The sequence below is a fragment of the Cololabis saira genome, chromosome 10 (assembly GCF_033807715.1).
Source record: "Cololabis saira isolate AMF1-May2022 chromosome 10, fColSai1.1, whole genome shotgun sequence".
In the NCBI taxonomy this organism is placed as follows: Eukaryota; Metazoa; Chordata; class Actinopteri; order Beloniformes; family Belonidae; genus Cololabis; species Cololabis saira.
In genome coordinates this window covers 44,353,313-44,380,759 of record NC_084596.1, presented here as the reverse complement: position 1 = coordinate 44,380,759, position 27,447 = coordinate 44,353,313, and the positions used below count along the sequence as shown (strand labels likewise).

The window sequence follows — 27,447 nt, the reverse complement described above, 5'->3', positions numbered from 1 at the left end:
CCCCCTAAACGTGCCCCAAAAGTCACCAAATTTTGCACCAAGCCAGGTCTGGTGATAAATGTGATATTTAATGGTTTGCATTAATGGGCGTGGCCTAATGGCTCAACAGCGCCCCCTAGAAAACTTTGTGCCTCAAGCCCCACAATACGGTTTGACGTACATGCACGAAAATCGGTACACACCTGTATCATGTCACAACTTAAAGAAAAGTCTATTGGTGCCATGGCCGAAACCGAACAGGAAGTCGGCCATTTTGAATTAAACGTGCTTCTTCGCCCGAACTGTAACGTGCACCCAGGTGTGTTATACATCAAAATGTGCGTCTCCATCCTGCGACGACGCGCATTACTTTTCCCAATCAAAAGCGTTACTGTGGCGACGTTAGGCGCCAAAAAGCGCACCACACTTCATCTGATTGGTCATATTTGATAATTCCTACTTTCTTCCATAACTTTTGAATGGTTTGATATAGAGTCGTGGGTAGGGCTGCAGCTATCGAATATTTTAGTAATCGAGTATTCTACTGAAAATTCCATCGATTAATCGAGTAATTGGATAAAACATATATTTGTTTAGTTAAAGAGCAATTATAAATATACATAAGATGTTAGATGTTAATTGACTAAAGACTAAATTATATAATACAGTAGGTTCATGGCTGTGCATTTAAAAACCCTGAACTTACACCACTTGACCAAATTCACTGCCTTCACTCAAAAAACTAAGGATCTTACCAAGAAATGTTCTTATTTCTAACCTAAAAATGCCATTACACCTGATATCACACATAACTTAAAATGTTAGGTGTTTTCCCACGTGTTTCAATTGAACTTTCATTTGTGTCAAGCAAATTTTAAGTTGTAGTTAAGTTTTAAGTTTTGGCAATGTTCAAAATAAAATTATGAGACCTGCTGTATTGGAGCACATTAGGCACCAGTGCTGCTTGTTTTATCCATGAATGACTACAGAGATAAAATTAAATGAAAACTAGCCAGTTAGCTTTATTACGTTTTTATTTTTATGACATTTTCTGCCTTTTCTTTTAGTTAAAACTGTAGCGGGAACAGAGGTTTAAATACCGGGTAAAGGCTGATTTATGGTTCCGCGTTACAACAACGCAGAATGGTGCGCGTCGCTGCGTACCCTACGCCGTATGCTACGGCGTAGCCGTGGCAACGCCAGCCGGACCGGCGCTCTCCGCCCTCGCCGGAGAGCGGCGTAGGCTCTGCGTCGATTTAACGCGGAACAATAATTTTGGCTTTGAGGGGGAACGTAGGAGAACGGACCAGAAGAATATAGCGTGGATTAAAAATAAAAGTTAAGCACTGAACTACATTAGTCTCCCGTCTGGGCCATTGCAGACTGCCTGAGCATGGCATGTTACTAAAACCAAACATACCCGCCGCCTCTTTCTCCCCCCTTTAACGTGCGCAGCGCATGGATGTATGCCGCAGCGTCAGCGCGTTGTGTCGCATTAAATGTGGTCCGGGCGTAATATGAGGCTTTGAGCTGGTGAAATTAAACGAAAAAAAATAAATAAATAAATTAAACGATTCCTCGAGGCAGAGAAAATTCCTCGATCATTTTTTGTAATCGAATTACTCTAATTATTCGAGGAATCGTTTCAGCCCTAGTCGTGGGTGATTTCATCTGCTAAATGTCCAGTTCTGAAGAATCTACATGGAAGTCATACAAGCTTCCACTGCAGCCTGAATGTGCACAGGGGTGCGAGGGCCCTTTCATCGCTGCTTGCAGCTTTAATTTGAGTTAGTTTCTGCATAAAAATGTGTTTTGATTACATTTCTAGCGAGAAATATATATTTTACTTTCATAATATTCACTTAGTGAATGTACATAATCACTCGCTTGTACTGGTCACAGGTGCCGGTACCGACCTGGTCCAGCCTGAGGGCTCCTCCGGAGAAGCGCTGAGCCCGCAGGTTTTTGGCGATGGAGTGGAGGTCGAGTACGGCTCGGTGGATCTCGTCGATCGGGTGCTCGGGGTCCACGGGCGGCAGCTCCTCGGCGGAGAATAACCGCTGTGGTTGGTCGATCATGCTCTGGGCGTGGTCGTAACTCAGCTTCACGCAGGAGCGGATGACCGAGCGGCCGAACCACTCGCTCAGGATCTGACACACGGACACGATTAAAACTATTAGTTAATACTTGGTTCAAATCACAGTGGGAATATATATTCAGAAATAACATTGTAATATAAGTTCATAAATATGTTATATAAGAAAAACAAAACAGTTCAATATAATTGCAACAAATCTCTTTCCTTGAATGAAAGGGAATAGAAAGAAGCCTATTTTATCCGTCCCTTTTTCCTAAGAAATCAAATTTCAATTAATGTAATAATAAAAAAACAAAAGACAAATTACGCAATTTAAAAAAAACACTTTCTATCACCAACCAAACAATTACATCACTTAATTAATCGACCAAGGGGGCGGCCATCTTGAAAAATGGCCGCCAACTTGAAATTTCAAGTGGCCCGGACAATTTTCTTGTCAAGTGACCCATGAAGACTGCTCATGCCAATTTTCATGCTTGTATCACCAAATGCACGATTCTGCCTAAAATCCACTCTTAGCCGCTCCACTAGTAGGTAGAAGCAGATTTCAAACAGATAAATAAATACCGGTTATTTTCTCTTGGTTCTGTCCCGTTTTAATCAGCAAAGTTGCTGCCGTGTTAAAAGACACTGTTAGGAAAGAATCTATTTACCATATTTTCTGGACTATAAGCCGCACCTGTATATAAGCCGCATCCGCCCTATTTTTTAAAAAATAATAAAAAAAAGACATACAAGCCGCACCTGTATACAAGCCGCATCCGCTCTATTTAAAAAAAAAAAAAAAGATATTTAGCCGCAGATATTTCTGTTGTTAGATTAGATATTTACTACATGTACAGAAGGATTTTGAACTGTAAATGATGTACATGTTTGTACCTAAATAGATCTTTCCTAACAGTGTCCTTTAACACGGCAGCAACTTTGCTGATTAAAACGGGACAGAACCAAGAGAAAATAACTGGTATTTATTTATCTATTTGAAATCTGCTTCCACCTACTTCTATCTGCTAAAGAAGAAGTAGCATATTCTTCTTTGCATTTATTTTGTCTTAGTTTTGATTCTAATTCCGGTTAGAGCGCCCTGAGCGGTGGAAGAGTAGCGGTGGAAGAATAGCTGCACCTTTGTATAAGCTGCACGGTTGAAAACCTATGAAGAAAGTAGCGGCTTATAGTCCAGAAAATACGGTAGGTACAAACATGTTCCATATTTTCCGCATTATAAGGCGCACCTAAAAGCCTATAATCTCGGTGCACCTTAGATATGGATATATAAATATTGAGGCGCATTATAAGGATGAAAGAGCCGGATGCAGCTCCAGAGCCGCGGGTTGAGACCCTTGGTCTAATGGATGCAGAACTAACCCCAGCTCTACTGTAGCGCCTTATAATGTGGTGCGCCTTATATATGGAAAAAGTTTTAAAATACGTCATTCATTGAAGGTGCACCTTATAGTGCGGAAAATACGGTATATCATTGACAGTTCAAAATTGTTCTGTACATGTAGTAAATATCTAATCTAACAACATAAATATGGGTTAAATATAGCGGATGTGGCTTGTATGCAGGTGCGGCTTGTATATCTTTTTTTTATTATTTTTTAAAAATAGAGCGGATGCGGTTTATATGCAGTTGCGGCTTATAGTCCAGAAAATAATTCCGAATTAAAAAACATCATGTAACTGTGGCCAATGACATATCAAAAAAAAAAAAAAAAAGAAAAAAGAGGGATCTACAGGAAACTTCATCTGAACAACAATCCCCGTCAGAGTGAACTTAGAGGGGTCCTACCTTCCCCTCAGGAGTGATCTTCCACATGACAGAGAAGGTGAGTCTGTCGGTGAGAGGGTTCAGGCTGCACAGCTCCTCACACAGCAGCCTGGGCAGCATGGGAACCATCTGGGGGGGGGCAGGGCACAGACGGAGAGACACCACTCAACACATGAAGGGTTTGTTGACAGAGAAACTAAAAGATATGCAGGAACATTAGAGTTCCAATCTGGAAGAGAGCTCACCTTCTGAACCAGGTACACGCTGGTGGCTCGTTGGCGGGCCACCCCGTCCAGAGCGTTGTCCTCCTCCACAAAGTAACTCACGTCAGCGATGTGCACGCCCACCTCAAAGTTGCCTGCGTTCAGAACACGCCGTCAGAGTTAACACTTTCATGACTGCAACCAGAGTTTGGTTGTTGTTAATCCATCAAGTCTTCTTTAAATCAGGCCTCTGAACAAAATCTTATATGTATTGACAAAATGATATATACAGTATGTATAATAGAGGTGGGTGCAATTCATCGATGTGTCGATGCATCGCGATGCGTCACGTGACGATTTGGAATCGATTAATTAAAAAAAAAAAAAATCTTTTTTTTTAAGTTATCCTATCCAGATTCCAGACTGAATAAGCTGCTGAATATCATTTTCAAGAATGCACATTTCTTATTGTTCACTTGAAATATGGCAGATATGTTTACACTAAATAAATTTGATGGAAGTACATACTGTATCTTGTTTACTTGAGTTAATGAACTCTTTAACTATTAATTAAATCCAGGGTTTTCAGTGTTTTCCGCCAATAGAGGGCGCTCTCATGCAAGTGCAGCTTTCTCTGGTCAAAGTTAAGTAAGTCAAAGAGCAAATGTTTACATAGTCATAAAATAAATTATTTTGTGTCTTTGAAAAAACCTTGTTATTTACTTAATGAGTGTTGTTAGAGGAACTGAGTTAATTGATTGGCTATTTATTTACAAATGTAGCCACAGATGAAGACAAAATCAATCTTGTATGGAAAGAAGCATTAAGAATCACAATAATCGAAGAATCGTGGCACCAATAATCAAATCAAATCGACAATCGTTATAATCGAAGAATGGAAGAATCGAAGCTCCAATAATCGAAATCGAATCGAATCGTGAGGTACCCTTGTTTGCACACCCCTAATGTATAATGTTTTTAATTTTGTTTGATAGATTTTTTTTTTTTTTTTCGTGTGTGTGTTTTGTTGTTTATTTTATTCTGTTGTTGTCCTTTTATTTTCAAAAAAATGCAAATAAAAAATAAAAAAATAAATCAGGCCTAAAAACATGACTGTTTACTGAAGCTACTCTTAAATTAAATACTTACCTGCTGGACTCTACTGCCCTTACTTTTAACAATTTGTGCTTTTTATTATTTTACCTCTTTTCTCATCGTTTTATTTCATTTTATTTGTTATTTAAGCGTACTCTTAAATTAAATACTTTTTTAAATACATTTTTTAAAACCGCGTGAAGGTATGGATAAGTCCTGAATGCAGGCATTGTGACGTAGAATTGTCAAATTGATTTGATTCACCACACGAATCGGCACAGATTACTTTAGTAGTACTGTATTTGACCCGGTCTTTCTATGTTTTAACCGTATAGAAACGTAATTCTTGCCATTGTAAGAATGAGATGTACCTGCTGGATCTACTGCCCTTACTTTTAACAACTTGTGCTTTTTACTATTTGACCTCTTTTCTTATAATTTTATTTGTTATTTACTGTTTAATTGTGTCTTTCCGCTTTTAATGTTGATGTAAAGCACTTTGAATGACCTTGTGTTGAATTGTCCTCTACAAATAAACTTTCCTTGCCTGCAAACATCTGACCACTCAAACTCCGTTCATGAACCCAGTGTGTCCAGGTCAGAGTGACACACAAAACTGAGGGTGCGCCTTTCCACACGGCGCGCCGAATGGTCGTGAAAATACGGTATGTTAAGCTAGAATAATGTACATATTTTAGTTTAGAGCAAAGTAGAATATGATCAAATTTAAAACATAGTGAAAGCCGTGGCACTTGAGTGCAAATTAAACTTATTTTGACAGAGAATTAAAGGTCAGCCTCACTAATATATGGCAAACGGTTAGCGATCAGTTTGTACTTCCATTTAACCCGGGGGTCGGCAACCCGCGGCTCTTTAGCACCACTCTAGTGGCTCCCTGGAGCTTTTTCAAAAATGTTTGACCTTTTTTTTTCTTCTTTTTTCCTTTTTTCCCTTTTTCCTTTTTAATCTCGACATTTCGACTTTTTTCTCTACATTTCGACTTTTTTCTTGAGATTGTACTTCAACATTAATCTCGACATTTCGACTTTTTACTCGAAATTTCGACTTTTTTCTCAACATTTCGACTTTTCGACTTTTTTCTCGATGTGCATAATGAAAAATAGCTAATATAGCTAATATACAAATATATTGCAGCATGTGTTGCATTTTAAGGCTTATACAAGACTTTTCATTTTTTGCGGCTCCAGACATATTTGTTTTTTGTGTTTTTGGTCCAATACGGCTCTTTCAACATTTTGGGTTGCCGACCCCTGATTCAACCCGTGTTTGTAACCGTGAGCAGCATCTTTGAGGGACCAGCTTACCATCTGCTAGTGGTTTACAGGACAGGGCGTCGTCCAGATCCCTGGCAGTCGCCGGGTCGATGGTGAAGATGCACTCCTTCCTAAACGTCATAAACAGCACGGTGTGAAAAACCACTGAACAGAAATGACAGAGGTGCAATATTCAAACGGGATGCTGCATGTTCCCACAAAGAAGGGTCCCGAGTCTCACCGAAGGTCTCTCCTCTTGTTCATCTCTTCTGGCGGGATAGTCCAGGGGAGGTTCCTGGGAAGGCAGTCCAAGACGTCGTCTTGGAAGTCGGAACAATCGATGTCGTACTCGGTCAGGATTCCCTCAGTCTCCGGCTCGATTTCTCCAGCCTGGCCCAGACTCTTCTCAAGGCGGCTGCGGAAAACAATCGGGACAGTCTTTCAGCCATTTCAAACTAGTTCCAACTGAGGAAATTATCTCTTAATATAAAAAAAAAACTAATTTCATTTTATACTCATAATTGTTGACGAAAAATATTGTTGGAAAGATCATATGACTCTGTGGTCAGAAAGGTGTCGAAGTCGATAGGAATCATTAAGAAAATCAGCCTTGTTCTCAATAGATCCTGCCTGATAACTCTGTATTCCAGTCTTGTTTATCCGTATCTCTGTATTGTAATGTTGTCTGGGCGGCAGCCGTCACACATATCTCCACAAACTTTATTTACTTCAAAAAAGATTTGTTAGAACAGTCACAAGGTCAGATTTCCAGGCCCCATCTGTTCCCCTTTTGTCTAAACTCAAGATTATGAATATTTTTGACATCAATAAAATGCAAATCTCTATTTTTATTTACAACATTCTGTATTTAAGCCCATCACTACCACTCCACTTCCAACAATACTTCTGTATAAAATCCAATATTCAGTATTTCTTGTTTTACTGTCTGAAGTGAATCATAGAGGGGAGGACACTCGATAAGCCTCTCAGGTTTCTGACCTCTCCAGCACATTTTCTTTTATATTGTTTTTTTTTTTTTTTATTCTTTCAAAAATGTGCAAATAAATAAATCTAAATCTAAAAGTAAGCAGCCCTGTTGAGCCACATTTTGTAACAAGGGTGCATTTTGTAATAAACGTCCAAAATGTAATAACTTTTTCGTTTCATTTTGTAATAAACTGCCGCATTTTGTAATAAACTACCCCAACGCATTTTGTAATAGATTTTGCCGCAGTATGTAATAAGTTATTACATTTTGAGAAGATTATTACAAAATGCACTTGCAAATTTTATTCTCTAGAAAATGTAACAACAATTCTAAAACATAGTTTATTTGTTTGTTATTGGCCTATATAATTCCAAACTTCAAATAGGCAACTAAAGTCATATTTGGAGTATTATACATAGATGTATTGGGCTACATAGCTCTAAGGGAAATTGCATAAAAAACAACAAAAGCCACTCCTGTATAAATTAATTGATAAACAAACAACAATAATAATAGGTATTATTACATAATGCACCATGTTATTACATTTCCTAGAAAATAAAAAAGTTGCAAGTGCATTTTGTAATAATCTTCTCAAAATGCAATAACAAAATTTATTACAAAATGGGGCAGTTTATTGCAAAATGCGGCTTTATTACAAAATGAAATGAAAAAGTTATTACATTTTGGACGTTTATTACAAAATGCACACTGACCCTTCGGCGTAGTTGCTGTCGGCCGGCCAGTCTGTGATCCTGCAGATGAACAGGGTGCTGAGGAAGTCCCCGGGCCGGGAGCAGAAGTCTGCGGGGCAGTCACGCAGGGGAACGTTCACCCGGGGAACCCGGTGGTCCACGGGGGAGAACATGGCGAAGGGCTTGTCCTGTAAGAACTTCAGGAAGCCCGTCACGGCTCGGGAGTGTTTCCTCTCCACGATGTAGACGACCTGGGGAGGGAACCGGTAACGGAGGGTTAGGACCGCTGGAATCCTCACCAGAAATGCCACAAATTCTTAAGAACACGTGAAATGAAGCAGACCACATGTACGGAAGAGTATTAGGGCCATGCAGGAGAAAAAATATTTGAGAGGGGAAGATTTTTTTTATTGTGCACTTTGAGAAAAAAGTTGAAATGTCGAGATTCATTTTGAAATACAATTTCAAGAATAAAGTCGAAATTTCATGAATAAAGTCGAAATTTCGCCTTTTTACTCAACATTTCAACATTATTCATGAAATTTTGACTTTTTTCTCAAAATTCTACTTCAACATTTATCTCGACATTTCGACTTTTTCCTCGACATTTCGACTTTTTTCTCGAATTGCATAATGAAAAAAAAAATCTTCCTCCTCTACAATATTATACCTTGTTTGTTTGTACTTTATTCTCGAAATGTCGCCCTTTTCTCAACATTTCAACTTTATTCACGAAATTTTGACTTTTTTCCTGAACATTTTGACTTTTTTCTCAAAATTGTACTTCAACATTATTCTCGGCATTTCGACTTTTTTCTCAACATTTCGACTTTTTTTTATCAAAACTGTACTTCAACATTAATCTCAACATTTCCACTTTTTTCTTGAAGTGCATAATGAAAAAAAAAAAAATCTTCCTCCTCTATAATATCATTTTTATTTTTCTCCTGCCTGGCCCTAATACTCTTCCGTACACATGATCTTGGGATCCCGTCATCACTTGGTTGGATTCAAAAAAGATTTACATTCCCTTTGCAGAGAAAATGTCCGTTCTTGAATTACACAAAAATAAACATCGAGCTTTAAGCAACCTTTTGGTCATGTGAAGAAAAAACTGTGCAAAGAAAGATGAAGATCTCACTTTAGCGGTCTTCTGGAGAATTCCCTCGCTGCTCTGGGATGTTGAGCAACCTTCCAGACGTTCCCCTAATGCCACCAGACAGTGTCAACATTAACATTTACATCCTTCAAATTCATTATTCCTTCAGTTAAAACTGTTGACATTTCTTGAATTAGTGGGCCACAGAATTCTGCAAATTATGTGGAAAGCTCATAAGAAAATATTGCCAATAAATATACAGAAAAATTTTGAAAAAAGAGAAAATAAATATAACTTAAAAGGAACAGAGATCTTTAAAAAAACTAAATTCAGGACAAAATTAATGGAACGTTGTGTTTCTGTAAAAGGTATCAGTTTATGGAACAATCTGGATACAGAAGCCAAATAATGCAAATCAAACATTACATTCAAAAGAATAATAAAAGCCAGTTTTATGAAGAAATATCATGATAATTGTTAAGTTAGGTGGGTTTTCTTTTTTCTCTCTCTTTTTGGCATCATTGTCATTTTTTTTTCTTTGAATCAAAAAAAGAATACGACTATCTGTGTTTGACGACAGCTATTTTAATTGGATAATTTGAAATTTGTTTTTTTATTATTACATTAATTGAAATTTGATTTCTTAGGAAAAAGGGACAGATAAAATAAGCTTCGTCTTCTTTCTGTTCCCTTTCATTCAAGGAAAGAGATCTGTTGTAATTATATTGAACTGTTTTGTTTTTCTTTTAATGAATGAAATAAAGAATAAAAATGAAATGAAATGAAACATTTACCCAACAACCTTTTGGACCGTTTCTGTCTCTGTGAACTGTTAATCTGCTCAGAGTTTCAAAAGCTTCATTCATTCTGTGCTTTCTAAGTTGCAGTTCTATGATGTTCACAGTACCCGGGTCGGAGAGGGAGGTCTTCTGACATTTGCTGATGAGTTCACTCAGGTCTCCACGCCGCTTCTCCGCCATGACGTCGGGCCGCTGGGACTTTTTCTGAGCTCTTAGCTCAGCCTGGGTGTCCGACTCGCTGGCACCTTCACAATCAGTATCAGACTTCACAACCTGCAGACAAACCATCAGTCACACTCTGGTACTCTCACGAGCAGAGGCTCATTCTCTGGAATTACCTCAAATACACTGTTATAATAATAATATATATATATATATATATATATATATATATATATATATATATATATATATATATATATATATATATATATATATATATATACATATATATTTTTTTTTTAATAAAATATATTAATAAAATAAATATACATGATATATTAAAATATATATGATATATATTATATATTAAATATATTATATATATTATATATTAAATTAAATATTACGACTTTATTCTCGTAATTTTACGACTTTATTCTCGTAATTTTACGACTTTATTCTCGTAATTTCCAATTTTTATTCTTGTCTTAGTTTGGCCTTAATTCTCTGTCGTAATTATGCAGTAAATCTATCGTAAATATGCAAAAAAAAAATAAAAAAAAATAAAATACACTGTTATGTGTGTTTTGTTTTATGCTGGCTGAGATGCATTTCAGTATTTTGAGTGTTGAAGTGCGGGCAGACAAGCGTTTACCTTCCACTGCTCCTGAGGGAGTATTTGCACCACGACTATGTCTCCGTTCAGCCCTCTGTTGCGAGCGACAATCCCATCCAAAAATATATCCCACGTGTCGTCCTGCGAGCATGAAACACATGTGTTCTTCACAAGCAAACTTCATTTGTTTTACTGACAGAAACCAGGATTTACCAACTTACAGGAGAGGGGATGAAAGCCTCGTGGTACTTCTTGGGGTTGATCCTTAGTTGTCCCTGTGGCGGAAATACGTATGAGTTTAAAATGAATAGGCCTGTGTTGAAAAAAAGGATTTTCCCCATTCTGAATATAATAATTCTCATAATTCCTAAAAATCGATTTGTATGTCTAAAGATCGATTTTTTTCATTAATAAGGCTGAATTATGCTTCTGCGTCAAAATGGCGCCGTGCCTACGGCGTGTGGTTTGGATCGACGCAGAGGACACGCCGTCACCTGCGCCGTCACTGACGTGCACCTCCCGAAAATTGTAACTACGCGTCGAGGAGACGCAGACCACACGCAGACCGAGAGGGCTGTGATTGGTTCGCTTGGAAGCGAAGCATTTCCGGTTTCCAGTTCTAATCAGTAGTGAACTTTCAGCGCTCTTTTCTTCGTTTATGTGTGATTTTTTTTGTTTTTTGCACAATAGTTGTCCTTATTTCTTTGATTTACTGTGACCGGAAAAAGTCGGATAAACCATTCAGAAAAAGATCGCTAACTAGTGGTCGCGGGGGGGTACTGCACCGCGACCAAATGGAGAGACGGAGAAGTCCGAAGGGTTCAGCACGGCGTCACGGCTGCGGCGTGTGCTCTGCGTGAGTTTGACGCAGAAGCGTATTTCAGCCTTTACATTTTCGCCCGATGAACTTTAACCCAGTGGTCAAGTCATTTCATTCAGACATGCGCTGTTGAGCTGTTGCAATTTCTTTCTTTTTTTGCACTTTAAAGGAGCTGTCTGTAAGAAATGTCCAAAACTGGTACTGCAGTTACTTTCAAAATATTGTTGAGCGGCGTGTACCCTCCCCCTCCTCCCCCCGACCAGAGGTTGCCAGGTAGGCTGCAGAATGCAGCAGGAACGTAGGCTGCCATGTCTGTGATAATTAGAGCCGAGCTGGTAACCCGGATGCCGAAACAATACTGACTTGGTGATTGGGAGATAGGTGGAGGGTGGAGCTTCAGAAACAATACTGACTTGGTGATTGGGAGATAGGTGGAGGGTGGAGCTTCAGAAACAATACTGACTTGGTGATTGGGAGATAGGTGGAGGGTGGAGCTTCAGAAACAATACTGACTTGGTGATTGGGAGATAGGTGGAGGGTGGAGCTTCAGAAACAATACTGACTTGGTGATTGGGAGATAGGTGGAGGGTGGAGCTTCAGAAACAATACTGACTTGGTGATTGGGAGATAGGTGGAGGGTGGAGCTTCAGAAACAATACTGACTTGGTGATTGGGAGATAGGTGGAGGGTGGAGCTTCAGGCCAAAACAAAAAATGACAACATAAACATCAGTTGAGGGCTGCAACTCCTCTTTTTAAACTGGAATATCCTGGCTTGAGTGCTGTTGTCAGTGACATAAGTATTTGAAATGAACATGATTTTTAAATGTCTGTTGACATATCGGGGTCATTTTATGATTCGTTTTATTATTGCTCTTACATACAGCTCCTTTAAATGGATATTGAAAGGCATATTTGAGTTATTTACTTCTTAGTTATTTATTTCATACAAATAACTTTTTGGAATTTTTTTGTTTATGCACAAAAAAGGATGTTTTGTTGGACACCAGAATAACTGGTGCCATGTTTTTGCCTTTAAATATGTTTAAAAGTATGAAAACATTAAAGTTTTCAGTTATCATTGCTTTATATACTCTCTTGGGGTTACATTTTCATAAAATGCTAAAACAAATTCTCAAAAATTAAAAACCGAAAAAGACAGAAAATGGAAAGAATTAAAACGGAATGTGGGAAAAAATAAAACCGATTTCATTCGTCCTGTTTGCTGCCCTGGATCTGTTTGATAATTCTGACCCACAAGATTTTTACTTAATGTAAAGCACTTTGTGTTGCACTCTACCTGTATGAAAAGTGCTATATAAATAAATAAAGTTTAAAGTTTAAAAATGTTTCTGAAAGCAGTTCTATCAGCATTCTGGGAGCTGATTGGTCCTTACAGCATCATTAGCTGCAATACTTGCTGTTGAATCTCAATATAATACTAGTATTAATATGTTGCAGAACTACAGTCATATAATTCGTACAACAGTTCAAAAAACAGTTTTAATAACACTAACACAAATTGATATTGGAATCAAATCAAATCTTGATAATCGATTCTGAATCTTAAGAATCGGAATCGAATCGATTCTTGACATTTGAATCGTTTGCCAGCCCTAAAAATGACAATATTCTTGCAGCAGCTATCCGGTTTTGACAAAACAAAACAACGTCAGCCGCTCTGTCCCAGCGGGATTATTGCAAGCACTGCTTCCAGTTCCCAGACAGTTTAACAGCTCAACTTTATGATTATGTTTCGCTGCAGATGTTATAAGTCTAATTTCAACATGAAAATGTGTTTTTTTTAATTACAAATAACAGGACCCTCTTACACAATGATTGTAGATGATAAAATTGCAGCCTCATGTGAAAGCGTGGAGCTCCTACCTGAATAAGCTCTCCTCTTTTGAGGCCGTGGGAAACCTCCTCCAAGGTCATGTAAGGTTCAAAGACTTGTTTCTTCGATCCCCTGCCGGCTTTGTTCTTAGCCGCGTCAGCGTGTGAGTTGAAGATCGGAGCTGAAAAAGATCATTCAGTGAATAAGGACTCTATGTAAAGTATTAAAGTACCTCGCTGTAGTTTCTTGGAGGATCGGAGCTTTTACACTGCAGGTCTAACTCATTGTCCATGTGTTAAGTTTTCCATGAGCTGTGTGAGGTAAAATCAACCTTTGAACTTGTTTTGTCATTTTGAAACTGTCACATGAGTGGCTAACAGAAGCCACATCAGCCACTTCCTGATCTACTAGATTTTGAACTGTCCTGTGACAGGTCACCACTGTAATGTCAGGACTCAATCAAACGTTATCACTTCCACCCATTGTCCACTACCCAATGTCTACTGTCTACTGTTTACTATGCATTGTCCATATGATCAATTCCTGTCAAAGTTTCTTAATAAAAGCATCTTCTAGAGGGAGGATCTTGGGGAAGCTCAGGAGTTCTCAATGAGGGCAGTTGCTCTGCACTCCTCTGCTCTCCCCCCTCCTGCAGGAGTTCGCTAAAACCCATTCCAAGGTAGTCTCTGTGTCTTTTCTCATTATGAATTTATGTAATGCTGTGTTTAAACCTAACATTTTTGGTGCCCGAAACCCGAGACCTCTACATCTGAGGCGTCAGGACGATGCCCGGTGACGGGGTTCCTCGAGCCAGGGAGGGGCACTGGGACTGGGTAAGAAATGCTCCTCTCGATAAATACCTGGGGTATTTAAATGTGTTACTTTAATAGATGGGGTTATGGGGCTAATGGGGTTAGCCTGTGGTCTTGGACCACTGTGGAGAAGTCATGGACTTCACCAACACCCACGGGTCTGGGGACCCAACGAGAGGAGGTTTCTATTGGAATGGGGTTTTAGGTTTTTTGTGTATGTTTGTTTTGGCCAATGTGTGTTTTGTTCAATGTTCTTGTTTAATGTTCATGACTGAAACTGTTTATGGACAATGTTGTGGTTTCTAAAATTGTGAAGTCAAGTTTCAATTGTTTACTGAAAAGATCAGTGCAAAACTGTCAAAAAGGGAAACTTATGAGCTAAAAGAAACTTAAAGTTAAGAAAAATAGCTGGCTAAAATAGCAGATGCGTGGTTAAACTGAAACTTATGCCTAAAATAATTTCTAAAAAATGCTTAGTCTACGGGACGTCCCTAAAAAACTAGGAAATAAAAACTTGTGACAAAATATTGTGCAAAATAATATAAGGGAACTTTAAAAGATTGAAAATCAATTAATTTAAGGCTAAAAGAAAAAACTGATCAAAATGTTCAAAATGCAAGCAAGAGAAAAAGAATACAATTATGAAAGTTGTGAAAAAGAATGGTATAAGAAATGTGATTTGATGGGAAATTGGGAAGTTGATGAGAGAGCCTGCTGCAAAAGGCTGCAGAAGGCCAAAGGTCAGTGTCTGTGTGTAATCAGCTGCAGATCAGATTGTTTGTGTAAGAAGTGCTACGAGAAGCTGCATGGGATGAGGCTTGGTGGATCCAGAGGGAGTGTCTTCTCATTTGGAGACTGGTGAGTGTTAAATTTTCTATGGGGAAGTTTTTGTTGAAATGATACAAATAACTGTATTTGGATCTGTGTCTGCAAAAGGAGACTTTTTGTAAGCTGGACAACACAAGAGCTTCAGAGGGTGTTTTGTTTAGTGTTTCAAGTGAGAAACTCCCCTCTTGAGGAGGCAGAGAAATTGAGTAATATAGTTTTCTATCATTCTAAGCCCTGAATGAAGGTGTAGTGATGTAGAATTGTCAAATGGGGTTAATTCACTGTTGAATGATTGCAGATCACTTTTGTAATACTGTTTTTGGTCTTTGTATGTTTTAATCGTATGGAAAGGTGACTGTGACATGAGTGTGAAACAAATCAATAATTTGTCTTTACTTTGTCTGTCTTGAAGTCACATACTGATGATTCAAAGCTTCATCAGGATGTGTTTTCGTCTAGGGCTGCAGCTATCGAATATTTTAGTAATCAAGTATTCTACTGAGAATTCCATTGATTAATCGAGTAATCGGATAAAACATATTTTTGTTTAGTTAAAGAAAAATTATAAATATACATAAGCTGTTACATGTTAGTTGACATCACTAAGACTAAGTTATGTGGTACAGTGGGTTCATGGCTGTGCATTTGAAGACCCTGAACTTGACACGTTGACTGGGTTCACTGCCTTCACTCAAAGGGCTGTGGATCTTATCAAGAAATGTCCTTGTTTCTAACCTAGAAATGCCATTGCACCTGGTGTCACACATAACTTAAAAGGTTGGGTGTTTTTTCCACGTGTTTCAATTGAACTTTCATTTGTGTCAAGCTAATTTTATGTTCTAGTTAAGTTTTAAGTGAGAGTATTGGCAGTGTTCAAAATAAAATTATGAGACCTGCTGTATTGGAGCACATTAGGCACCAGCGCTAATTGTTTTATCCATGAATGATTACAGAGCTAAAATTGAAAACTACCCAGTTTAGCTTTATTACGTTTTTATTTGTCTGACATTTTCTGCCTTTTCTTTTAATTAAAACTGTAGCGGGAACAGAGGTCTATGTACCGGGTAAGGGCTGATCTATGGTTCCACGTTACAACAACGTAGAATGGGGCGCATCGCTGCGTAGCCGTGGCAACAGAGCCTGCATGGCAGCGCAGCACCGCCAGCCGGACCGGCGCTCTCCGCCCTTGCCAGAGAGCGGCGTAGGCTGCGGCGTAGGCTCTGGGTCGATTTAATGCGGGACAATGATTTTGGCTTTAGAGGGGGGACATAGGAGAAGAGACCAGAAGAATATAGCGTGGATTAAAAATAAAAGTTAAACGCTGAGCTACATGTGTCTCCCGTCAGGGCCATTACAGACTGCCTGAGCATGGCATGTTATAAAAATCAAACATGCCTGCCGCCTCTTTCTTCCCCCTTTAAGCTCTCCCCCCTTTACGCAGCGTCAGCATGTTGTGTTGCATTAAATGTAGTCGGGGCCTGTGACGGCCTGCCCCTCTCCCTCCTGATTGGCCATTCTGCTTCCTGGATGGAAGTTGGTGCAGGTCGTCATCCCAATTGGCCTCACCTGTGTGTGTGTGTGTGTGTGTGTGGGAGCCAGGGTATTTAGGGGCTGGTTCTGGGTTTCCACCTGCCAATGGGGAACTAAGTATTCTTTCCTCCTGCACAATACTTGCACTCAGCATACTTCATTCACCCACACACAGCATACATGACTGACACTCTACATTTAAACCTACATATACTTTTGGTTTGTTTTGATTTAATTTTTACTTTAATAAATTACATTTTTGAATTTGGTGACTCATGTGTGGACTCCCTCTTTGTCACTAACTGGCCCAGTGTGTGACAAAATGGGGGCTCGCCCTTTGGTCTGACTATTGGTTTTTGATGTTTGAGGTTTGTGTTCCTGTTAGGAATTTTAGTTTGGCCGTAGTTGTATTTGAAGTTATTTAAAGGTTTATCTTATCTTATCTTATCTTATCTTATTGGTAGCACCTGTTGAAGCCAATTAGTTAGGTGCCAGTGTTGGGAGTTCCACATGTGATTCTTCTCTTCCAGATTTTCAGTTTTGAAGGAGGTTTTTGGTCGGTGGAGTTTGGGAGTAGTAGAGCATTTGTCCTTAAGTTTTGTTTTTGTGGTTTGTAATGCTTTGGTTGCAATAAATAAGGTGAGGGTTGGAACTTTGAGACTGGTCTTGGGGAAGGTGTGTTTTCCTCTGTCCATATTGGCAGAGTTTTCTTATTTTAGTTTGAGTTGGAGATTGCCGGTAGTCCTGTTATCGGTTTTGTTTAAGGTTATAGATTTACCTGGTTTTTCTTTAGTGGGGAAAGTGCATGGTCCGACGGCCCATTGCGCGGCTGGCCCTGTGCTTACCCCTCTTTTGTTCTTTTTGGCCGGGATCTCCATCTCCTTTTGGTTCTTTACTTTTGGGTTTACCTTTTTTCCTTGTTTATTTCTTCCCCCAGGCTTTGTTTGTGGTTCCAACACTTAAAGTATTGATTTATTTATTTTTTCTTTGTCACTTTGTGTAGATAGTGTAGCATGGCATCTGTAGTGGATGAATTTGTTGATTCACTGTCAGCAGCACTATTAGATCAGTGTACTAAGGACCAGTTGCTGCTAATTGCTGAGAAGTATGAGCTTGAAGTAGCAGATAGAAAATTAAAGGAGTCTGTTAAAGTGTGAAGGCAGTTTTGTTGGAGAAAGGAATTCTTAAACCTGGTGTGGGGACTCGTTCTTCAGTTTCTGCAGATACTGTTTTGAGTTTTGAGCAACAAAAGGAACTTTTGTTGTTAAAGCAAAAACATGAATGGCAGCTAGAACTGGCTTTGGAAGAGATGAGGCAAAAGACTGAGAGGGATAAGTTGGAATTGCAGCATAGAAAGCTAAGCTTAATTCAAGAGGGTAAATTGTCAGGTTCGGCTGATGGTGAAGGGCCTCGGTATCAGTCTGGTGCATCAGTGACATCTAATACGAGGCTTTGAGATGGTGAAATTAAACGATTCCTCGAGGCAGAGAAAATTCCTCGATCATCTTTTATAATCGAATTACTCGAATTATTCGATGAATCGTTTCAGCCCTAGTTTCGTCCCGTAAAATGGGCGCCGCTGTGTTTTGATACAGTGGAGTGAGGCGTGTTCATGAGCCTATTGTCATTTGCCAGTCAGTGACATTTTACACGGAAAGGAGTGTGTGGAGAAAAAACAAACCCGTTGAACAATCTTTTTAGAAAAGAAGAACTCTGAGTGCATACTAGCCTATTCACACTGAAAATGTGTACATTTGTGATCAGTGTTGCTACCATTTAGGTTTGGAGTTCATCTGAAATGCACCAATTAAGTTTGCTTAGTGTAGTTTGAGGAGAAGTAATTTCCACATATGCACTAATACACAAAACCCACATGCAGATGATCTGAAGTTTGTGTTTAAAGTTCAGTGGGTTTTTGTCTGCTTAGTTTACACATCAGAATTTATCCCACAAAATTCTTAAGACTTCTATAAGTTTTCATAGAAGAGCATGCATTTGCATTACAGCATGCAAACAGAAGATTAAGTATCTCCTGAAGACTATATGATTAATCTGGAGACAATTTTCTGGTATTCCTTTTGGGCGTGCTACAATAGAGCTCAACAACAGTTGAGAAGGCATTATTTGATAGAATGGTTCCTTTTAATCAAACGTTTTGTGACAATGACTTATTGTTTATATATATATATATAAGTTCACTGAAGACTACTTTTTTACGTTGCAGGAGAGTTGCTGCACTGACAGTTTTTGTGTGGTGTTACTTTCATTAAACCATAACCCACTTGGATTGCAATGAGAACATTTTGAAATAGGAGAGTTCTGTGGTCCTTGAGATAGGAGACAGAATTTAACAGGTTTTGCCCCCTTCTAATCTAAGGGGATCTGGGGGATCTCTCTGGGACGTAGAGATAACCGTCCCTAGAACAATCATTAAGTCAGACTTGCCGACTTGCCAGGGTGCATAGGTCAAGAAGTGGGAGAACCACTTACTTATCTGGGAAGAAGTCAGGACTCGGCAGCGATGACAACGAGACCCCCACCTCTGTTGACAATACAACTCAAATTCTAGGTGACACGAAAACCTGTTCCCCCTGGTGGATAAATTGAGCCATGGGAAGTCCCATAGCTCAAACAGCAGGGATGAATAGTATAGTACACAAAGAATTAAATACTAAATACCCTTTAAAAAATTTTTTGTAGGGTCTTTCCGACATGTTGCAGATACAATATGCAAGGCAATATGAGGCCTAAGAGAGGTCAGTGTCGTGAAAGGACCTATCCATTTGAAGTTGTTCATATGGATTTCGTTCTTGGAGTGAACTAATGGCCTGTTAAATTAAGGCTCAGGAAAGCCATGGCCTGAATGACGGCCATTAGTCGAACTGTACATAAGAATCGTCTTCTTGTGGGCTGCTGGTTTCTGCTCTCTCTCTCTCTCTCTCTCTCTTCTAAGCAGGAACTGCTGAAACCAGATCCAGATCTTGATTGGTGAGACGAAAAAACATGGTCATCACCCCGTCAGGATGGCCCCTTTGTGGTCTAGATCAGGACACCGACAGCAGTAAAGATGGCTGAACGATCTACATGCGTCCACCAGTTGCAGTGAAAGCTAGCCTGAAGATGACTAGCCCAAACTGACTTCCGACAACAGACTTGAGAGGAGTCCGAGAGATGAAAGAAACTTTTCCACTAATGACTCATGCTGACATGTTAGGAATTGTTCCTTAAACTCTTTACTTGCATTGCTGTGTTGTAATATGATTACACTGATGTACGTTCATAAACTGAAGCTGAATGTTACCAAAGCTATAGCCGAATTATGTCAGTTAGCCAAAGTTGTGTCAGAAGACAGACGCTCAGCAGGAGACCACTTTTGGGTCCAGGCTGACTTCCGGCCCCTGGACTGACATAATGGCTAGATTATGATTTCGATTATTACTGTCATTGTACTGTTCTGTGTGTATCATTCTGTGTCTAAGTGCAATGATCCAAAGAACCATCCAACCATCCACTGGACTAAGGAAGTTAGTCCAGTATTGCCAACAACTCCATCAAACTCTAACTAAGGACAACCTGTTTATGATAACACTGGAGTATAGATTGTTTCATTTTGTTTACTGTGAAATGTTTTAAGCTTTTATGTGTCTTGGCCAGAGTGATTGCTCACTAGGAGGGTCGGAGAGGAATTTTGCCCCATATAATCGGGTTTTCGCCTCTCCCTTGACATATAATTACGCGATAAGCCCTAGCTATTTCTCAAATGTTTGACCTTAAATGTTTATGAGGCTATTATTCTAAGCCTAATGGACGGATTTTAGTTGAAGTTTCAAATTGACAAGAGTAGGGAAATGTGAGGTAAAATCAACCTTTGAACTTGTTTTGTCATTTTGAAACTGTCACATGAGTGGCTAACAGAAGCCACATCAGCCACTTCCTGATCTACTAGATTTTGAACTGTCCTGTGACAGGTCACCACTGTAGTGTCAGGACTCAATCAAACGTTATCACTTCCACCCATTGTCCACTACCCAATGTCTACTGTCTACTGTTTACTATGCATTGTCCATATGATCAATTCCTGTCAAAGTTTCTTAATAAAAGCATCTTCTAGAGGGAGGATCTTGGGGAAGCTCAGGAGTTCTCAATGAGGGCAGTTGCTCTGCACTCCTCTGCTCTCCCCCCTCCTGCAGGAGTTCGCTAAAACCCATTCCAAGGTAGTCTCTGTGTCTTTTCTCATTATGAATTTATGTAATGCTGTGTTTAAACCTAACAGCTGTTACATCATCATTAACAGCAACACACTTCTGATATCTGCATTCACGCTCATTAAATGTTGGGTTTCACTGCGTAACGGTCATCCGGAGACGGGGGTACCGTTCCCCAGGCTGGAATACAGCCCTGAAACGGCTCTTTAAGTAATAGACTTTATCTTTATCTTTATCTGATGTCAATTTGAAAACATTTCAACAACCCACTGGTACTGTAACAATAGTGTCTGCATTGACGTCACTTCCCCACTGGACCAGCCCAGTGGAAAAACATCAGCAGAAACAGCTGCAACTAGTGGAGAAGACGGGATAACAGCCAATTATCGGCTTAAATTAGTGTCAGTTGGACTTGACAGTGACCCGTACAGTTACCCCAAGAACCAGTGGTCCATGGACATTAATATTTGGTACAGTTACCAAGAACCAGTGGTCCATGGACATTAATATTTGGTACAGTTACCAAGAACCAGTGGTCCATGGACATTAATATTTGGTACAGTTACCAAGAACCAGTGGTCCATGGACATTAATATTTGGTACAGTTACCAAGAACCAGTGGTCCATGGACATTCATATTTGGTACAGTTACCAAGAACCAGTGGTCCATGGACATTCATATTTGGTACAGTTACCAAGAACCAGTGGTCCATGGACATTAATATTTGGTACAGTTACCAAGAACCAGTGGTCCATGGACATTAATATTTGGCCACAAATCCAGTTTCCTGATATTTATATGTACTTAATTTCTACGCTGGGGAAATACACGAAGCAAAGCTTGAAGGCTTACAAACGTCTTGAAGCTTGGTCCGACTTCAAGGCAGGATTTGTTGGTGAAATTAAAGTGATGAGGACACCGAACTTTATGATTTGACAGTTTAACGTTAGCTACCCAAAAATCCAACATTACCTGATACAAAATGGGAACCACAAATCCACGTTTCGGTGTCTGGAATCCAGTTGTTTCTGTGAATTGCAGAGATCCATTTGTCTCTCTTAAGCTTATTTTTCGGCAGTCTGTAAAACGATAACTCAGATTTCTTGCTAAATCTATGAGTACAGTCGATCGCACAACAGCTCTTTCCCATTTTAGATGTTTTAGAGTTGCTCAAACTGAAAGTTTACGCTGTCACTCAGTCTTTCTGACACTCAGTGTTTGTAACCCGCTGTGAAGTTGCATCTGTGACGTCATGTGCATTCCCTCTATTGAACCCTCTGTAGTTTACTTCGCCTCTGCATTTTAAGGAATATCTGAGTCCCGTTAAAGGGAAAAACCTGACCTGCTGACGTGGCCACGGGCCACACCTCAGCCGTGACACTTGAGAAAAAAAACAATGGAACTGGGTCACTGGGGCCCTGCAGTGTAAAGGGGCCCAAAGCTATCAACACCTTCACTGCAAATACTCAAAATCTAACCAGGAATATTTGTCTTATTTCTAGTTAAATGTCTCATTTTTAGTCAAAAAAATCTCATTACCCTTAAAACAAGAGTCATTTTCACCTGTTTCAAGTAGATTTTCACTTGAAATAAGTAGGAAAATCTGCCAGTGGGACAAGATTTATCTTCTCATTACAAGCAAAAAAATCTTGTTCCACTGGCAGATTTTCTACTTATTTTAAGGGAAAATCTACTTGAAACAGGTGAAAATTGTTGTTTTTTCCAGTGATGAGTCTTGTTTTAAGTGTAATTAGATTTTTTTTTACTAAAAATTAGACATTTTAACTAGAAAAAAGACAAATATTCTTGTTAAAATTTTGAGTTTTTGCAGTGTTGCTTTTTTCTTACCAGGTGAGGATTTGGGTTTTGACATCTGAGATTCAACTGCTGATTGTAACATTTCCTCTCTGTGGTTCTCCTCTTTCGGATGCTTCGGAGAGACCTTTTTCTTCATCTTCATTTTGACTTGCTCCTGCACACTAGCATTGACTTTCTTTGGGGATTTCAGATGCCCAGCTGTGGCTTCAGTCTCTTTACAGGACTCCTTGTTCTTCCTCTGATGCCTCTTGGAATGATTAGGTATTAAAGAGCCGAGCTCCTCCCCAGATTCGATGTCTCCATCCTGACTGGTGGCGGTGTCCCTTCTCTGCCCGTGTCGCTGCACGGATGTGCTTTGCCTCTTTTCACCCTCTTGCGGGGCGCTTGCTGAGCTCTCGTCTTTGTTTTTCATGAAGGATGGGGAGAAATCACACGAAGCTGAGACATCGTTAAGCACTTGGTCCCTTTTCCGCGGCGGTATGTGCAGCCTGTCGCTCTGGGCTTCCAGCATCGGGCCGGGACCACATCCCTCCCTCTGCAAGGGCGGGTTCTTTGCAAATTGTTCTACGAACAAATGAAACTTGCTGCTATTGTGCTGGCTAAGAAGCCTGGCGTACGCGTCTTTCTGAGGGGGAGCGGCTGACGGATTCTGGCTGCGCTTTGGCTCTCGGTTCAGATGAGCGTTCTTGGGCTGTCGAGGAGGATCCATAAGGCAACCGTTCAGGGTTCTGCCCCTGTAGAGGCAAAAAAATAAACACTGTGAGTTTGCAGTTTAAGCAGGAGTCAAATTAGGAAGGAAACTGTATGTAACTTTTCATTCAAAACAATACACTTAAATTGCAAGATATAGTTAATCTGAACACTACTGTAATAATATATAAGGCTTATAACAATTTATTATAATATTGGGATAAAATATGGCGGAGTTTAAGAAAAATAATAGGATACGAGATTCCCAAATCTTGTAAGATACTTTATTTGGGAAATTTGACACAAGACGTAAAAAAGCAATAACAAGGTTCTTGAACTGGAATTATGACTAGTCAAAATGACGTTGTAGATATCTCAAACTGGAATTACGAATAGTCATAATTTAATTTTAGATATCTATAAACAAGTTATAGATATCTTGAAGTGAATTTTAATTAGAGAAATCTCAAATTGGAGATATCTTCAACTTCCATTCTGCCTAGTCAAAATGTAATTACAGATATCTTGAATTAGAGTTTTGACTAGTCAAAATGACATTACGACTAGTCAAAATGCAGTTGTAGATATCTGCTATGTTAATTCTGGATAGTCAAACTTAACCATTACATGTTAAAATAGAACTGCTGCTGCACAGAATGAATTTCCCCATTGAGGGAGAAATAAAGGATAATCTTATCTTATCTTATTTTATAAACACCCAACAGCTCAGCATCTTTGAGTCTCTGCATTGGGCGTAACCAGTACTGGAGTTGAGGGGGGGGATGAGGGGGGATGGAATCCCCACCTGAAATAAAAACGGTCCAAATCATCCCCCCTGTAAAACTTCCATCCCTCCTTTCCATCCCTTATGTCATTTCATCAATGAATGTGGTTTTACTGCTATTTCAACATTTAGAGTCATCACCAGAAAAATAACACCAGAAGAATAACTTATTTGACAATTTTCACCTGTTTCAAGTAAATTTTCACTTGAAATAAGTAGAAAAATCTGCCAATGGGACAAGATTTATCTTCTCATTACAAGCAAAAAAATCTTGTTCCACTGGCAGATCTTTCTACTTATTTCAAGTGAAAATCTACTTGAAACAGGTGAAAATTGTTGTTTTTTCCAGTGATGAGTCTTGTTTTAAGTGTAATTAGATTTTTTTACTAAAATGAGACATTTTAACTAGAAATAAGACAAATATTCTTGTTAAGATTGTGAGTTTTTGCAGTGATCCATTTTACTTATCCTGTGAAGGACAGAGTCATATTGATAAGTTCAGAAAAGTGTTTTTTATTGTTGTGTTTTGATGTATTTAATGTAAGCCCAGTGGATATTTAAAGCTTACAGAAGGCTGCATTTAACTGCTGCTATGTCATTCCTGCAGTATTTCTGCAGGTGTTTTGGTCAGTGCTATTATTTGTAATATATTATATTATTTGTAATCAGCACAAATTATCTGTCCCCATATGATAAAATCCACCATCCCCCCTGATTTTTATTTTACAACTCGAGTACTGGTCGTTACCGATTAATAATAATGATCCCATGATTTTAACAGCCGTTTTTCTTCTAACGACCGTTGATTTCATGGTTACATGATTCAGCCGCTACAACAGCTGCTAACAGCAGCCACAAACACCCGACGACCAGGATTAATGGAACACACATTCTTACAAACACTGCGCTCGTTTGTGTTAAATAGGTAAAAACACATTGTAAAAACTCCCAAGGACAAAAACGTTACCTATTCCAGTGCGGCGTGAGTTGTGTAAAAGCTAACTTTCCTGTTTTCCTGCTCGCTCTTCTTCTGGTTGACTCTTTCTGCAGCCGCTAAACAGCGAGTATTAGCATTACCGCCCCCTGCTGGGGAGAGCGGCGCACCGCGGCCAATTCAACAACAAATCAGCGAAATCCCCATTTCCGAGGACAAATGGAACGCGGCATATTATGCCGCGTTCCATTTGTCCTCGGAAGTGGGGATTTCCCAGTTCCCAGTCGGAATTTTCAACTGGAACGCCCCTCGAAGTAGGATTTCCGACTGGGAAAGTGGGAGAAGCTTCACCACCCCCGAGTTCACATTCCAAGATGGCTGCCCCGGTTGTAAACAGTAGAAGAGAGCTCTGTAAAAATCCGTAGCACTTCATTCTAGTTTTGGTCACAATAAATCAGTCGTATACAAGTATTGTTTGGCATATATATGCTGCTATAGTGTAATTTACATTTTTAATGTGGTATATGCGAACTACAAACTTGTTTACCTACTTTGTAACTGGAACGCTGATAACTCGGCTGTGACGTAATTCCCAGTTCCGAGTTCAGACTTCCGAGGTAAATGGAACGCAGCAGTGCAGTGGTCCTCACTCCTGGTCCTCGAGAGCCGCTGTCCTGCATGTTTTTGATGTCTCCCTGCATCAACACACCTGATTCTAATTAGTGGTCATCACCAACTGGTCTGCACAGTTCTGTCGGTGACTAGTCATCTGTATCAGGGTTTACTGGAGCAGGGACACATCTAAGATATGCAGCACAACAGCTCTCGAGAAACCAGGAATGAAGACCACTGATTTAGTTAGTCCCTTTTACATACTCCCATCATTTTGTATTCCAGGTCTGTTCTTTTATTTTATTTTGTGTTCATTGCTTTGAAATAGTGTCCCACCTGCTTATCTGTCAACATTATTTTTAAAATGATTAAATCCTATTACCCATCTTTTATTAAACGGCATGAATTTCAATGTATGATAATTATTATAGGTAAGGCAAGGCAAGGCAAGTTTATTTGTATAGCACAATTCAACACAAGGTTATTCAAGGTGCTTTACATCGACATTAAATGCAGCAAGACGTATAGTAAATAAAATTATGAGAAAAGGAGGTAAAATAATAAATAAAATGATAAGAAAATAAGTAAAGTAAAGTAAAATAAATTTATATTTTATAATAATAATAATAATAATAATTATTATTATTATTATTATTATTATCATTATTATTATTATTATTAATAATAATAATAATAATAATAATAATAATAATAATAATAATAATAATAATAATAATTGAAAGATCCTCGTGTTCGTTTGTCTGGTGCACCATAAGAAAACCAGTGAACAGAATCAAAGTTAATACAAGCTTTTATCATATCATGCACAATGTTTTCCAGCCGGGGGTACACTTTTGTCAAACCAGGAGAGAAATGCACACTGTGGTCATCAATCCAGTCACATTTATACTGAAAAAGGGAGGTGTTGTACATTATAGGAGCCTTATCTGTTGAACCTTATCTGCAGGTAAACTGCAGGGAAAGAAACTTAAACATGTCACACTTTCAGCCATGTATTTTCTGTTGTCAATCTCTCATCCGACATGACAACCCAGCAAAGATCTATGACAACCAAAACCCAGAGAAAAACAGGAGGGGATCCATCAATCTTAAACATCCGTTCCTCTGCACCGTCCTCACCTGAAGAAGAACTCAGCTTATCAGTCTGGTCATGAAAACAGGAGGTGGTTCTGCGCTGAGAGCAACCATCAGTGTACAATCTTATAGAAAAAAAACCTCATACTTTTAACAATTTCATAAAATCCTAACATAATAATAATTTATAATCTGAGAGTGCAAACTCCACACAAAAAGGGCCCTGCTGGGAGTCTTTCTTGATGTGAGGCATGCAGTCCAATTAGAGGCAATTCAGTTCAATCAAATTCATTGTAATTCGCTCAATCCAAGTCATTCACTGTTTGTGTATTTCAACGTCCTCATTACGCTCACCTAAATGGACAGGAATCCAAAATAAAGAAACATCCCAACATCTCATGTCTGACATATCATGTAAAAAGGATTGGTGCCACCATATCCTTCACCTGCTGTATTTGGTAATAACAGACAGGCTAACCTTGAGCACTGTTGTAAGACTCCCCCCAAAAAACTAAATAAAAAACCAACCCTAAACTGTAAACGGCTCAGATTTTTGTTAAAGAATTTAGTCTAAACTGGGGCCTGCGTGTGTCAGTGATGGTGTCATCCTCATCCTCACCTCAACTGAGGCACTGGATAAAGATCCAACCTCCAGATGGCAGCAAATACTTATTATACAATAGAATAGAACGCCTTTATTGT

General features: G+C 39.1%; 1 protein-coding gene across 1 annotated transcript in view; it reads right to left on the bottom strand.

Moving 5' to 3' along the window:
• dis3l2 (DIS3 like 3'-5' exoribonuclease 2) overlaps window positions 1–25,141 on the bottom strand; it is a 36,501-nt gene extending 11,360 nt beyond the window's left edge. Inside the window, exons 1-13 of the mRNA XM_061732996.1 lie at window positions 25,072–25,141; window positions 22,661–23,364; window positions 13,487–13,617; window positions 11,002–11,055; window positions 10,820–10,921; window positions 10,110–10,275; window positions 9,245–9,309; window positions 8,125–8,354; window positions 6,662–6,835; window positions 6,472–6,551; window positions 4,094–4,206; window positions 3,870–3,977; window positions 1,896–2,129 (exon numbers count right to left, since the gene is read on the bottom strand). Of these exons, the coding sequence (XP_061588980.1) occupies window positions 1,896–2,129; window positions 3,870–3,977; window positions 4,094–4,206; window positions 6,472–6,551; window positions 6,662–6,835; window positions 8,125–8,354; window positions 9,245–9,309; window positions 10,110–10,275; window positions 10,820–10,921; window positions 11,002–11,055; window positions 13,487–13,617; window positions 22,661–23,339 (2,136 nt within the window). The 5' untranslated portion in view covers window positions 23,340–23,364; window positions 25,072–25,141. The remainder of the gene's footprint in view (window positions 1–1,895; window positions 2,130–3,869; window positions 3,978–4,093; window positions 4,207–6,471; window positions 6,552–6,661; window positions 6,836–8,124; window positions 8,355–9,244; window positions 9,310–10,109; window positions 10,276–10,819; window positions 10,922–11,001; window positions 11,056–13,486; window positions 13,618–22,660; window positions 23,365–25,071) is intronic.
• Between the last annotated feature and the right edge of the window lie 2,306 nt (window positions 25,142–27,447).